The sequence below is a fragment of the Astyanax mexicanus genome, chromosome 7 (genome assembly GCF_023375975.1).
Source record: "Astyanax mexicanus isolate ESR-SI-001 chromosome 7, AstMex3_surface, whole genome shotgun sequence".
In the NCBI taxonomy this organism is placed as follows: Eukaryota; Metazoa; Chordata; class Actinopteri; order Characiformes; family Acestrorhamphidae; genus Astyanax; species Astyanax mexicanus.
This window is the reverse complement of record NC_064414.1, coordinates 48,969,540-48,982,801: the sequence shown is the minus strand read 5'-3', so window position 1 is coordinate 48,982,801 and position 13,262 is coordinate 48,969,540. Positions and strand designations below refer to the sequence as shown.

The window sequence follows — 13,262 nt, the reverse complement described above, 5'->3', positions numbered from 1 at the left end:
TATATATATATAAATAGAAATATATATATATATATATATATATATATATATATATATTTTGCTGATTTCAATATCAACTTGGTTTAAAAACAGTGTTTTATTTTAATTAAGATTTATTTTTCACATATTTCTGGTCCAAAGACAAAATATTCATATTTATTAAAAGTTCATTGATCTTTACAATGGTGTAAATACATTATTATGCTGCTAAAATGAGAATATTATAGTTTATCGCAATTATTTCTAAAACAGTATATTGTCCAAAAAACACAGAAAATAGTTATTGTGACAGGCCTACAAAAGCTAAAGCAGAAAACAAAAAAGAAAAATAAATTACAAATAAAAACTGCAGTTAATCATAATTTTCAGTGAGTACCTGACTTCTGCACTTGTCTTTAGTTTTAGTTTGATACCTTGCATTTAAAACCAAAAACTAAAGAAAATAAAACAAAATAAAAATAAAAAATTAATAAAAACAGTGAGTTTTCACATACTGTTAATACATCTATCACAGTTCCTGATTCCATCACTTGCATCAGATCATCGCGTAGTTCCTGATACTCTGAGGGTGCAGACTTCCATCCTGCAGAGGTCACACCAAAGCCTTTACACATCGCAGCAAAATTCAACACAAACAAAAGGACAATTTCTGTTCTAATGTACAATAACACTTTATACAGTCGGGCTCGTGTTCTTACTCGCAAACACTTTGCAAACAGAAAAACTAACCCCAGTAAATCTCTTTCTCTCTCTCTTTCTTTCTCTCCACTCGAAACCTTAATGATTGCACTGGTGGGTTACGTCTGATACGCACCAGAAGACCAGAAATAAAAACTAATAATTAAAAACTAAACAAACCAGGATGTACCAGAGTTTCAGATTATCATGGACATGAACTAGGCCTGCCACGATAAATACGTTACCGGCTTATTTTTCGAGAAATATATGAATATGAATACATACAAATTTTTGCTAAACTTGATGTAAGCATACGTTGTGTTTCTGTATGTGTGAATAAGCTTTACTAATATTTTAGCTGCTTATTTTAGTTGACCAATGCTTCAATGCATCAATAACAGTGACTCCACATACACAGAATAAACTGCTACAGCTGGATCCTTTAAACAACTCATAAAAAAAGTTATTTGTCCAAAAAGGAAAAAAAAAAAACATGTAACTGAATTATTAGGTTATTGTATGATCCTGCTATCAGTAGGATTAAATGGTCTGAAATAGGATGTACTAAATATTATGTTTTCTACTATATTGTATTATATTTTTAAACATGTAAAACTGTAAAACATGTCTAAGCCCCGTCCAGTAGATAGCAGTGTTGCACTAGATCCCACTGTTATTCTAACATCAAATTTGACCTTTTCTCAGATTTTATAAATGTTTTACTAACATGTGATTTAAACAATAGCATTATTTCCATCTTGCTTACAACTATCACAATATACTGTAACATTGAACTGCAATGTTATCCTTTATCTTAGTTGTATCGCCAAGTCCTTGCAGATACGCAGCCCTAGTCTTAAATGACAATTCTATTGATTATCAGTTATTTCTGAAATAACTTAAGGTCTGATAAAACTTAAAATAAAATCTAGTTATCGTGACAGGCCTTAAATGAACTAAACTAAATGATTCCCACTGATGTGGTGCATCCTCATGACCCTACCATGGCATTTCTGTAAAACAGATCAGGTGTGAATATGTGTAAATGTAGAAAAACTAAAATAAAATCAGTATGAGTTGTTTTCAGGTGGTAAACCCAGACGAGTCAGTCAAACGACGAGAGAAACCTTCACTCCACGCTTTAAGAGTGAACGTGACTGAAAATTAATACCGAAAAATGACTAGAGCAGGCAGCGAGTGTCCACTTGATACAAATGAAAGTCTCTCGCTGCCTTTTTAGCATAGTTTTCACAGGGCTCTTAACCAGCGAGGTCTACCAGTTCCTTCAGCCCCAACACACAGCACAGCTACGTCCCACTTCAACTGTCTCTCAGCTTATATATCAGCACTTTCAGAGACCATCATCTCTCCTCCACGCAGTTGCTCTTCCCCTCAGCCAGGTGGCAGTGTAAACCAGCCGACTAGTCGGCTTCTCTCTCACAGTATAAATCTAGATCATATGTAATGGCCCGGGCTGAAGGAGATTTGGATGAAGATGGAGACGTGTGGTCCACACCTCCACAAGGAGCCCCTCCGATCCCCAGCCTGGTGCAGACCTCGGAGGAGAAGGGAGAGGGAGCGGGAATCTGAGGGGTCACTTTGGCCCTTTGGAAGGAGTGTCGTTTTCGGTGGACTGGCGCCCGTCGCTCCACGCCTCTCGGGTGCTCTTCAGAGCCTGAGTGCGCTGCTGGTCCACCACCACATAGTCCACCCGCTCATCCGACACGGACACGCCAGCCCCGTTGCTTTTCTTCTGCAGGAGAAAGACAGAGAAAAAAGAGGTTTATCTACCTATACAATCTATCTATCTATCTATCTATCTATATATCTACAGCTCTGAAAAAAAATAAGAGATCACTTCAGTTTCTAAAACAGTTTCTCTGATTTTGCTATTTATAGGTATATGTTTAACCCTGCGACCCTGAACGAATAAATCGGGTATTGTTGTTTATTGAATGAATGAGAAATGGTCAAAATAACAAAGAAGAAATCAATATTTGGTGGAATAAATCTGGTTTATAATCAAGTTGTTATGCATCTTGGCATGTTCTCCTCCACCAGCCTTACACACTGCTTTTGGATAACTTTATGCCTTTACTCCTGATGAAAAAATGTAAGCAGTTCAGCTTGGTTTGATGGCTTGTGATCATCCATCTTCCTCTTGATTATATTCCAGAGGTTTTCAATTTGGTAAAATCAAAGAAACAATACCTCTATCTATCTCTCTATATCTAAAAAGATGTTGAATTATAAGTCTGCTGCTTTGCTAAAAAATAATTTTAACTGTACTATTTAAAATTCTTGTATAGCTAAAAGTTATTTAGATTAATTAATTAATCACATAATATGTAATTATATTTTTTAAAGCAAATATTTATATTTTTGTATATTTAAGGCCAATTTATACTTCTGTGCTGAACCTAAGCCGTAGCCTATGCGTATGCAGCGAGAGTGCGCTACGCAGCAGAGCGTGTTTATACTTCTGTTTGCGCATATCATCGGCTCTGCACCGCTCTGCAGTTTAAACCGCGAAGGAGGGAATCTGTGGGCAGGAACCTGAGGCCCAGCGGACCAATCACAGCTGTGGCTGAGTAGTTACATTTTCAGAGATTTGCACGTCTAGCTACGGCACAGACTATCATGTTGGTTTGACGAAGAAGTATAAATTGGCATTTTACTTGTGTGCAATCCTGCTGTACAGTATTTAACTAAACCTCAATAGAATTTCAATTTCAAACCTTGACTGTCCTGTCATGCTGTGCAAATGAAAAATAAAATTAAATAAATCACAATTAGTGATATTGGCTCTGCACTAGTCATTCTAGTGTAATAACCATGAAACTAATAGAATAGCATGTGTTTAGACAGAAAAATATCTGCTGTGTAGTCGGCTCACTTACCTTACGAGGAGGAGTGGATTTGCCAGGGTCCAGGTCCAAGTCTAGATACTCCACCTGCTTATCTCCTTTGGGCTTCACCATGGGGCTGCCACCTCCATCTGCATTCATAGGAGGTCCCAGCTTCTAAAATACCCCCCAAAACATACAGGTTAGTGAAGACTGATAATTTTAATAAATCAACAGCATTTTAGCTTCTAGAAAAATTCAAACTCCAGACAGGAACCGCAACTGAAACCAGCAGGATTAAAGCTTTTTAAAGAGTTTATTGCACAGGTTTGCCAGTTGCAGGAATTCCTGATTGGGGCTTTAAATCTCCAGAACACACAATAAATACTGAATGATTTAAGTACAGCTACAATGAACAATGAGCTAAGAGCTAGGACACATGGAGCAGCTAGGTGAGTATTACGCTAAACACACATCTAATAAAACTAATATCTTAAATAGTGAAAAGACTCACTCTTTGCCATGCTGAACCTTTACTGAAACTGTTTAATATTAATATTTGTGTGAACTACACTCATTATCAAACAAATAGATGCACCCTGAAAGAATCAGTAAACTGAAGAAATGAAACTCGGTGGATAGTCCAGCCTGATTGTCATAATTTGACAGCAGATCATCTTGCATTTATGTCATTTATAGCATTTAACTAGCACTCTTATCCAGAGCAACTTACAAGCTTACTCAAATTACAGAGGAGAGGGCCAATGTAGTGTTAGGAGTCTTGCCCATGGACTCTTATTGGTGTAGAGCAGCATTCAGTCACCCAGACCGGGAATTGAACCCCAGTCCAACATGATGTGATACCTCACTGGCAGGTGGTGGTGTTATCCACTGCACCACACCAACCAACCAACCAATCTTCAGAAGGCCTGGTGTCACGGTGTGGGGTGCAATGTTTTATGATGCCAACTCAACTTTGGTTTTCATTACAGGCATTTTGACAGCCTAACGTTACGTTATTGAGGTCCTGCAACCAGTGGCACTAATACTGTGCATTATTCCAACAGGACAATGCTTGTCCACATACTGCTGCTGTCTTAACAGCTCATCTGGCAAAAGCTGGCTGTATTGCCAGGTCTATCCTTGAATGAAAATGTGTGGGATGCTATTGGACACTCTATCCATGCCTACTGCAAAATATGCATGAAGATTGAAGTTGCTTGGAATGGATTATTGCAAAACACCATTAGGAACCTCTACAACTCCAGGCCGAGACATCTGGCACTTTGAGTTACACATGCATCACACACTACTCCATAAATATGACAAAGAGTTGCCCATATCAGTCAAAAAGTATCTTTAAACTCTTATTGCTCCTAGCAACTTTCATTACTGCAATCCGTTACTTCTCTCTGGGTGCAACTATTATAATTTATTTGATGATGAGTGTATTAACTGTGGACTCTCCAGCGTGCACAGCAGCTGCTTATCAGGAAAGCCAGGTACCTATGACCAGGATTCAGTCCACGCTAGCAACCCTGCTCACCTCCTCGAGGAGCTCTAGACCCGCCACCTCCCTCTTAACGGGGGTGATCGGCACCGTGCAGTAGAAGGACTCCTCTCTACAGAGCAGAGAAACAGGCAGGAGGAAACAGGAGCAGCAACAGACGTCAAGGAGGAGGAAAGACAATGGCAAAACAAGGAAGGAGAAGAGAAACTAGAAAAAAAGGCAAAATGTGTTGAAAAAAGCAAGAAACCCAAAGAACAAATGCCCACAGCAAGAAACCAAAGGGACGAGTGCAGAAACAGGGGAAGCAGAAAACACAGGGCTGGAGAAGTCATATGAAGATCTACTGAGACTAATGCAGAAATGTCCAATTTTACTGTACACCAGTTCATCATCAATAGTGCTTACCACCAAATATATGTACATCTTAAGGGCTTGGATTATGTTCTGAGGCAAGCGCTATTATTAAATAATTTTTTATTTGCAGTTTAATAAAAGATGTGTGTTCTAGAGATTGCACTCTGCTTTAAACAAATCTTATCATCATCTTTTTTTAATTCATGTAGATCATATTTACAAATAATCATATTTTATGCTCCTTGTAGTAGGATCTGTGCACTTTTATATTGATATGCTATTGATTTTGGAACACAAAGAAGCAATGTAATGCAATCATTTGGAGGTGACCAAATATATTTAAACATAAAATACTAAATTGTAATTTCTCTTTTGGTATCCTTTCAATAACAAATTGTATCACTTGATTTTATGTGCACTGATACTGTGTGTACAATATCTAATTTCAGCTGTTTTTTTTATATTTATTTTACTCTGAGATTAATCTGATTAATTGAATAATTGTTTTAAAGCGATTTTAAAAATAGGAGAATGGAGATTGTACATCTTTACATTTAGATGCTGCCAGAGTGAATCTCAGCTGATAGATAATTGCTTGTGTCAGAAACCTGTAAAGAACTGTTTTATGTGGCATTTGTGCACTGGTTTTAATATAAAAGCTGTAAGGTTAAAGGTGCCTGCATACTGTCCTGTATATATATATATATATAAAAAGAATTCAAAGAAATGTATTATAAGGAAAACAATAGCTTGTATATCACTTGTTATGATATGAACCAAACAAACTATAATTGATATATATAATATATATATATTGATTTATATATATTTAAATAAATAAATAATTAGTGAAAATTCCTATTTTTAATATAGTACTAAAACTATGCAAATGTTTGTCTATCATGATACTGTGCATCACAATTTTAAATTTTGTATTAGCCCTTATTGTTTGAACTGAAGTGTTTCTCATCTTTTAAACATCAGATTAAAGCTTCATATGACAAACCAGTCCTTACAAACTGAGGAGATCCACATCAACATAAAACACAGAGCAGCAAAGGTTACCAGAACCCACATGTCCAGGTAGAGTGGGGAAATGAGGAGAGGAACAGAATGGTTATCAACTATAAGAAATAAAGAAAAGAATGGAGGGAGGAGAGGATGAGAGGAGTCCTTCTGTCCAGGTCAATCCTGGACTCAATGTTACATTAGGGGGACTTTTGCCTGCATTCGGTTTAGTATAAGTTTGATTCAATTACAATTTATTATAATTTATTATTTATTGAGGAGGTGGGGGAGAAGCACGGGAACTGAATCAGTTCACATCTTCAAAAAATAAAGCACCTCACCTCTAATAATAAATCTGCAGCACCATTAAAAACTGTTATATTAGTATTTAAGCATTGTAAATTAAATCTTAAAACTTATTTAGCCCATTTACATAATATTTTATCATTTATGCAGAGGAATGTGGATAAATATATAATCATAATATATATAATCAAATAGCTTTGCAGTTCTACTGTAACTGATTTAACTGGGAAGTAAGGGAGGAGTTGGGGAGTGGTGCTGCTGTTACATACTGGTTCGTCTGTAGATTTCTTAGTGTCCTGCATGGGGACATAATTCTCATCACAGTCCTCGGAGTCGGTGCTGGAGCCAGTGCTATGCACCGAGGGCGGCCTGGGAGGCATGGGGAACCTGGAGGGGCTGAGCACCACGACAACCTTTACACTACTGCTTCTGTACACACACATTCTTACTCTCATACATGCACAAAATGCTCTTACACACACACATAAATAACTTACATTCTTTCACACACACACAAACATGCACAAACACACAGAGAGACCCATGTTTAGCTTTTTGTTTCTTCTTTCAAACATCTGGATCACTTTTGCTGAACCTCCTTGTGTGGGAACATTAATAAGGTAGAGAAAAGAAGGCTAAAGGACACTAAAACACAGAATCTATCATTTATTAATTATAGGGATGCACCAAATAGTTGGCAACTGAAATTATTTCGGTGTAAATGTAAAATTATTTTCACTGAACAAGTTAAAAGACAGAATCATTTCTAATAGATTATGACTAATTTGTTTGAAATCATAAAGCAGTGTTTATCCTAATGTTAGTATTTTTACAGCATTGTTGTTGTCCATCAGAATAGATCATAAACCAGTCAATGAAACAGTAGCTTAGCCCCGCCCACTGCACTGGACAAAAAAAGTAATAGAGGCTCATTATTAACTAATTCTTTGTTTTGTTTAGGAATAAAGAAATTAAGTTAACTAGATTTATTTTAATATAGATTTTATATTAGGATAGTAGTGTCTTACTTTGTGTGCATCACAAATATAATTCAGGTCTGAAAGAGTTATATTAATTAAAATCAGAGGTGAAAAGTAACAAATTACATTTTCTTGCATTACTGTAATTGATTAGTTTTTTTGTGTACTTATACTTTTTAAAGTACTTTTAATTATGTTTTGTTTAAACTGTACTGTACTGTAATTTCATTAGAGTAATAGTACTTTTACTTGAGTAGAATATTTTAGTAGTCTTTCCACCTCTGATTAAAACAGACCATTCAGCATCAATAATCCTGCTAGGTATTAGTTTACTACCTCATCACGAACTAGCAGGCTTATTTTTCCAGTTTTAAAAGATTTGCGCTGTGCAGGTCTAGTAGAGAAACATGAGTTGAGCTAACTTGCCTTAGCATCTCAATGTAAACTGCCTTTCTCTGTGTAGATTTCACTTGCCTTGAAAGGCACTCCTGAGGTAAATCAATCACTAAATTTGCACTTCTAAAATGAATGAATAATTAGAATAGCACTGCCGAGGTGCTTTGATGTTTTTCTGGGGGATATTCAAAGGTTATGGGTAAAATAGACATTTTTAATATTTGTCTTTGAAAATCATAATAAAAAAAAAAAAAAAAAAAAAGAACACTTGGGAAAAATATCTTCAGCATTTTGACCAAACACCTTAAATTCTGGTGCATCCCTAACTATTTATAAACTTATTTGACTGTAAAACACTTTTAAATTCTCATGAGGCTCTACTATAATGAGTTAGGACAATACTACAGAACTGAATGATAGGTTAGTTACTGCAGCTCCTTTCAGTACCTTTGGTTTCAGTACCTTCAGTCCTCAGCAGGGATATTATAGTTTACAGAAACCTACTGAAAACAAAAACTGAACTAAACTACCAATCAAATGAAAGCGAAAGACACTGACCGGCCAAAAGTCATGGGCATATAGCAGCATATAAATTGATTATGAGGTGTCACCTCAGGGGACAGCTTGGGAACTCTCACACCTGTATACGTTGTGAGGTGTTATCAAGTGAGTGAGGCTGATCAAAGGCCAGCATGCTCATGGAAAGGGGACATGAATTATGGAAGTTGAAGCGAGGTCTGATAGGTGGTTGGCAGTTTTCTTTAGCTTTCATTGTTCATGGCAAACGTCTTATGATACAATACTAGTTTTTGTTCCATGACATTTAGCATGTCAGCAGCAAACATATATATATAAAAATGGTATAAAAATACACAAAATACATTTAGTTACATGTAATAAAGATATCAAGTATAGATAAGGGTCAATTTTGAACCAATTTAAATTAAAGACAAATAAAACTTTAATAAAACTATAATATCCCTGATTCTGACTGATTGAAGCTGAAACAACACTGCATACTAGTTAACCAGATCTGAGGACCGGACAGGCAGCAGAACAGACACTTACTCCCTGGCGAAGGACCTGGTGACGGGCGATCGGACTGGTGTAGTGAACTCCTCACACTCAGGGAGTGGTTTGATGTCCAAAGGGGCTGGTTTGGCTACAACAAAGCACCAAAAACAATGTTACTTTCAAAGAATGTACAAGACAAACTGTTCAAGGCCTTTACAGATAGCTCAGCACACACACGTCAGCGTTCACAATGTTTTCACTATAGCTGTGAAACTGTTCAAAATTCATAATCACTGTTTAAGATTACTGACCCACGATTCTAGAGACTCTTATCTAACACACAGCTTTACAACAGAGTATCATTTAGTAACAGGCTCATGGTGATGTATGTGTGTCACAGACACTTTAAAAGCTGTGTAAAGTTACTTCCAGTACTGTGTCGTCTTTACTTAACTTATGAAGTACCTACGGGACACATACTAAACATCCTGAGAGCATCATCACTACAGGACAGTGTGTGAACGTGTGTTTAATCATCTCACCTTATTCACAGAATGTAGGTTTTGCTAAATTAGTGCTGCAGACAAAACTAGTTCATTTTAAAAGTGTATTTTTATTCTGCAGGTCTGTTCCAATCATTGAAACAATTTAAAGTCTTTAATAAAATGTTTTACCATATAACTGGTTTGACCCAAGTTCTAGAGAATGATGTTAAAATACCAGTTCTGAAATGGCTGAAGATAAAAAAAAAACACCTGAAGAAGCTCTTCACTGAATTTATCTGATTCAATTCTGAGTTTGTTATCAATATTTAGAAATGGGTCTGGGATCTTATGCGTTAATCCATTGGTTCTTTCTATCTTTCTCTTTCTTTCTCTCTCGCACTCTCTCTCTCTCGCACTCTCTCTCTCTCTCTCTCTCTCTCTCTCTCTCTCTCTCTCTCTATCTATCTATCTATCTATCTATCTATCTATCTATCTATCTATCTATCTATCTATCTATCTATCTATCTATCTATCTATCTATCTATCTATCTATCTATCTATCTATCTACAAACTTTAGTTCCTCACTCTTATAACTAACTACAGTTCTAAACTAACTAATATTAACTTCACAGGGCCTACTATTGTACTATGTGGAACTCCATAATCCCCAGTAGTTCCTGCATTAGGATTAATAGAGTAGCTGAATAATTATACACACAAAGCACATACACGGGTTGGACAATAAAACTGAAACACCTGGTTTTAGACCACAATAATTTATTATGGTGACGGACAGTTCTGGTGGAAACAGGAGAGTTGAGGTGCACATTTAATTCTGCCGTGATTTGAGCAGCCGTGGTTTTATGTTTTTTCGATACAATCCGGGTTAGCACCTGAATATCCCTTTCAGACAGCTTCCTCTTACAGCGTCCACAGTTAATCCTGTTGGATGTGGTTGGTCCTTCTTGGTGGTATGCTGACATTACCCTAGATACTGTGGCTCGTGATACATCACAAAGACCTGCTGTCTTGGTCACAGATGCGCCAGCAAGACGTGCACCAACAATTTGTTGTGTGCATTGCAATATTTTGAGCAGAACTGTGCTCTTACCCTGCTGATTGAACCTTCACACTCTGCTCTTACTGGTGCAATGTGCAATTAATGAAGATTGGCCACCAGGCTGCTCCAACTTAGCCATAAAACCTCCCACACTAAAATGACAGGTGTTTCAGTTTCATTGTCCAACCCATGTACATTACCTACAGTAGGTCATAATTGGGAATGAATTTGAAAGTTTGGGAGCCATTGGGTTAATCAATCAAAACCCTCTAAATCAGAATAAGGTTAAGTCACCTATGTCAAGGAAAACAGTAGGTTTGCAGTATGTCTTGTTGTATACCTATGAAACGACTGGTGACGGGTTAATGCTGTCTGTAGAGGGCGCCATAGGCCACAGATAAAATTTAGTACAAAATATCCAGATAATTAACCATCATCTAATCTGGAGAGTGTATTTGCAACAATCAATTCACAACCATAAAAAAGAAAAAGCTTATGCCAGCTTTCTCAAACACAGCAAGTAAAGAACAACACTGGAACACAGTTTTAAAGCAGACCCTGACACACTGTAAACTGTTTGTATATTTCAGTAGATCTTCTCGTGGATTATGAGTAAAGCAGTCAGGAGTTTATTCGTGATTTGCAGCCTCATGTCAGAGCTAAAGAACAGTCAGGAGGCAACACCACAGATTCCCTCTTTCTTTACTTCTTTCAGTTTCACAGTTTTGTTCCAGCCCTCACAGCTGGCCCACAGTGTCAACGAGCTTAGAAGCTATCAATCTGGCAACCAAGAGGGAACATGCTTTCCCATGGCTAAACAGGATTGTCTGAAAGCCCACCATCTGGTAGCAACGCACCAAAAGACAGAGACAGCACAGACTTCTGATCTAGAACACAGCTCTACTTAGTGCACTCTATACTGAATAATACTCAGTTCCTATAGGCTGATGACCCACCGTGGGTATACAGCGGTTCTGTAGTATGTGGTCAGTACAGCTGAGCAATGGCTGTGTGAATGTGTGAGCTGCTTGTATCAAGATGGATGTTAGTGATACAAGAGTGAAATGAGGATTGTCAGTAATTAGAGAATGATGTAGTATGTTTTGTGTGAAAAAGCACATCTGGTCAACTTCCCTCAGTGACAAATCTGCTCCATTGCCTCTGGTTTGAGCCAAATTTCAGTGACAGTTGAAATACTAACTAACTAAATGAAATAACTAATTGTAAGTAACTGTACCTAATAAACTATTGCAAACTACTGTCCAGACCTTTCTCAATTGAAATTCCCTAATTACCAGAGAGATCACTATACGATTTGGCAACTCCTCAGTGTTATGGTTACATTACTTATTAAATCGTTTTACAGAAGCTACCAGGAATGTGCATTCTGACTTATTTTAATACGTTTTTCAAAGGCATTTGTATGTATATATTTTTTTTAATTGACTAGAATTTAAATAAGGATTGGAAATAACTGCTGGATGAGTACGACAGACTCTGCCTCCTCAGATGACAAAAAAATGAACTTGAATAAAACTGGATGCTGTTGAGGACTGACCAATTTTTGCACAATATTCGAATTTCTATTAAAATGTATTTCAAATTCTGCACTATAAACACGTTAAACAGTGCTTCTATTAGCCACTGTTTAACCACAGACTTGCACACGCACTCTGGATTTCATGTTGCTGTAACTTCCCTACTCTCCTTTTATATTTTGTGTATTTATCTTGATATCTATTTTATTTTATTTTTTATATATAATATTTATCTTATTTTAAGAATTGCTCTTTAGAGTGAAATCTGGACCGTGAGATTACAATTCCGTTCCACCTAATGTACCACATGTGATGTTAATGACAATAAAGTCTACTTAAGTTCTTGAATCCTTAGGTTAATTCCTGCACTGTATGGCATGCAACTAGACTCTATCACTGTGCACTGCATACAGCGAAAGGCTTTAAACATTTATTAGCCACCTTTGGAGCAGCTTCAACATCTTTCAGCCAACTGAATGTCCAGCTGACCATTTAAATAGAGTTGAACTTGATCTGCCACTTCATCACTACCTTCTGATTTCCTGTGTGGGAATGCAACTGCAGCAAACACTTCTGATTGGCCATAGCTGCAAATCATGCTCTGATTTGTCATTATATGTATTTGTTTCAACACTGCTTTTGCACCTACAAACTAAAATTAAAAATCTTCTCTACAATATTGAGTTTTTTTTTTTTTTCTGTCCTACGCCACCCATTTGTACGCATATTTTAACATTTTCTGTTTGGACTGGATACCCACTTTTGCTCATAAGTAAACTGCAAGTTAACATTTAAAACTGACACTTTGGACCGTTATCCTAGTACATAAATACGAATGCACATCCCTAGTAGTTCCTAAATCCTTCAAAGTACTTTAAAATATTAACTATATATTAGGATTACATTACCTGGCTAATACCTGCATTGTTATTGTTCAAGTGGATATAAGTACAAAATACTTTTGGACACACCTTTCATTTTAAATGTTTTATTTCTTTTTATGAGTTGCTTACATTGTAAATTTAATATTGAAGACTATATTAAAGCTATACAGGAACACATGCAGAATTATTTAGTAACAAAAAG

At 36.6% G+C, this 13,262-nt stretch overlaps 1 protein-coding gene across 9 annotated transcripts in view; it reads right to left on the bottom strand.

The window, feature by feature from the left end:
- Positions 1 to 740: 740 nt before the first annotated feature.
- gab1 (GRB2-associated binding protein 1) overlaps positions 741 to 13,262 on the bottom strand; it is a 105,369-nt gene continuing 92,847 nt past the window's right edge. For 6 of the 9 annotated variants that reach the window (XM_022684474.2, XM_022684477.2, XM_007253722.4 and 3 more), the window contains 4 exons: positions 9,147 to 9,240; positions 6,972 to 7,098; positions 3,579 to 3,701; positions 741 to 2,431 (listed from right to left, as the gene is read on the bottom strand). In XM_022684474.2, coding sequence (XP_022540195.2) covers positions 2,273 to 2,431; positions 3,579 to 3,701; positions 6,972 to 7,098; positions 9,147 to 9,240 — 503 coding nt within the window. In that variant the 3' untranslated portion in view covers positions 741 to 2,272. Of the gene's footprint in view, positions 2,432 to 3,578; positions 3,702 to 5,070; positions 5,147 to 6,971; positions 7,203 to 9,146; positions 9,241 to 13,262 lie in introns of those variants that run through there. The other 3 variants (XM_022684475.2, XR_007439937.1, XM_049481109.1) reach the window with 3 other exon arrangements.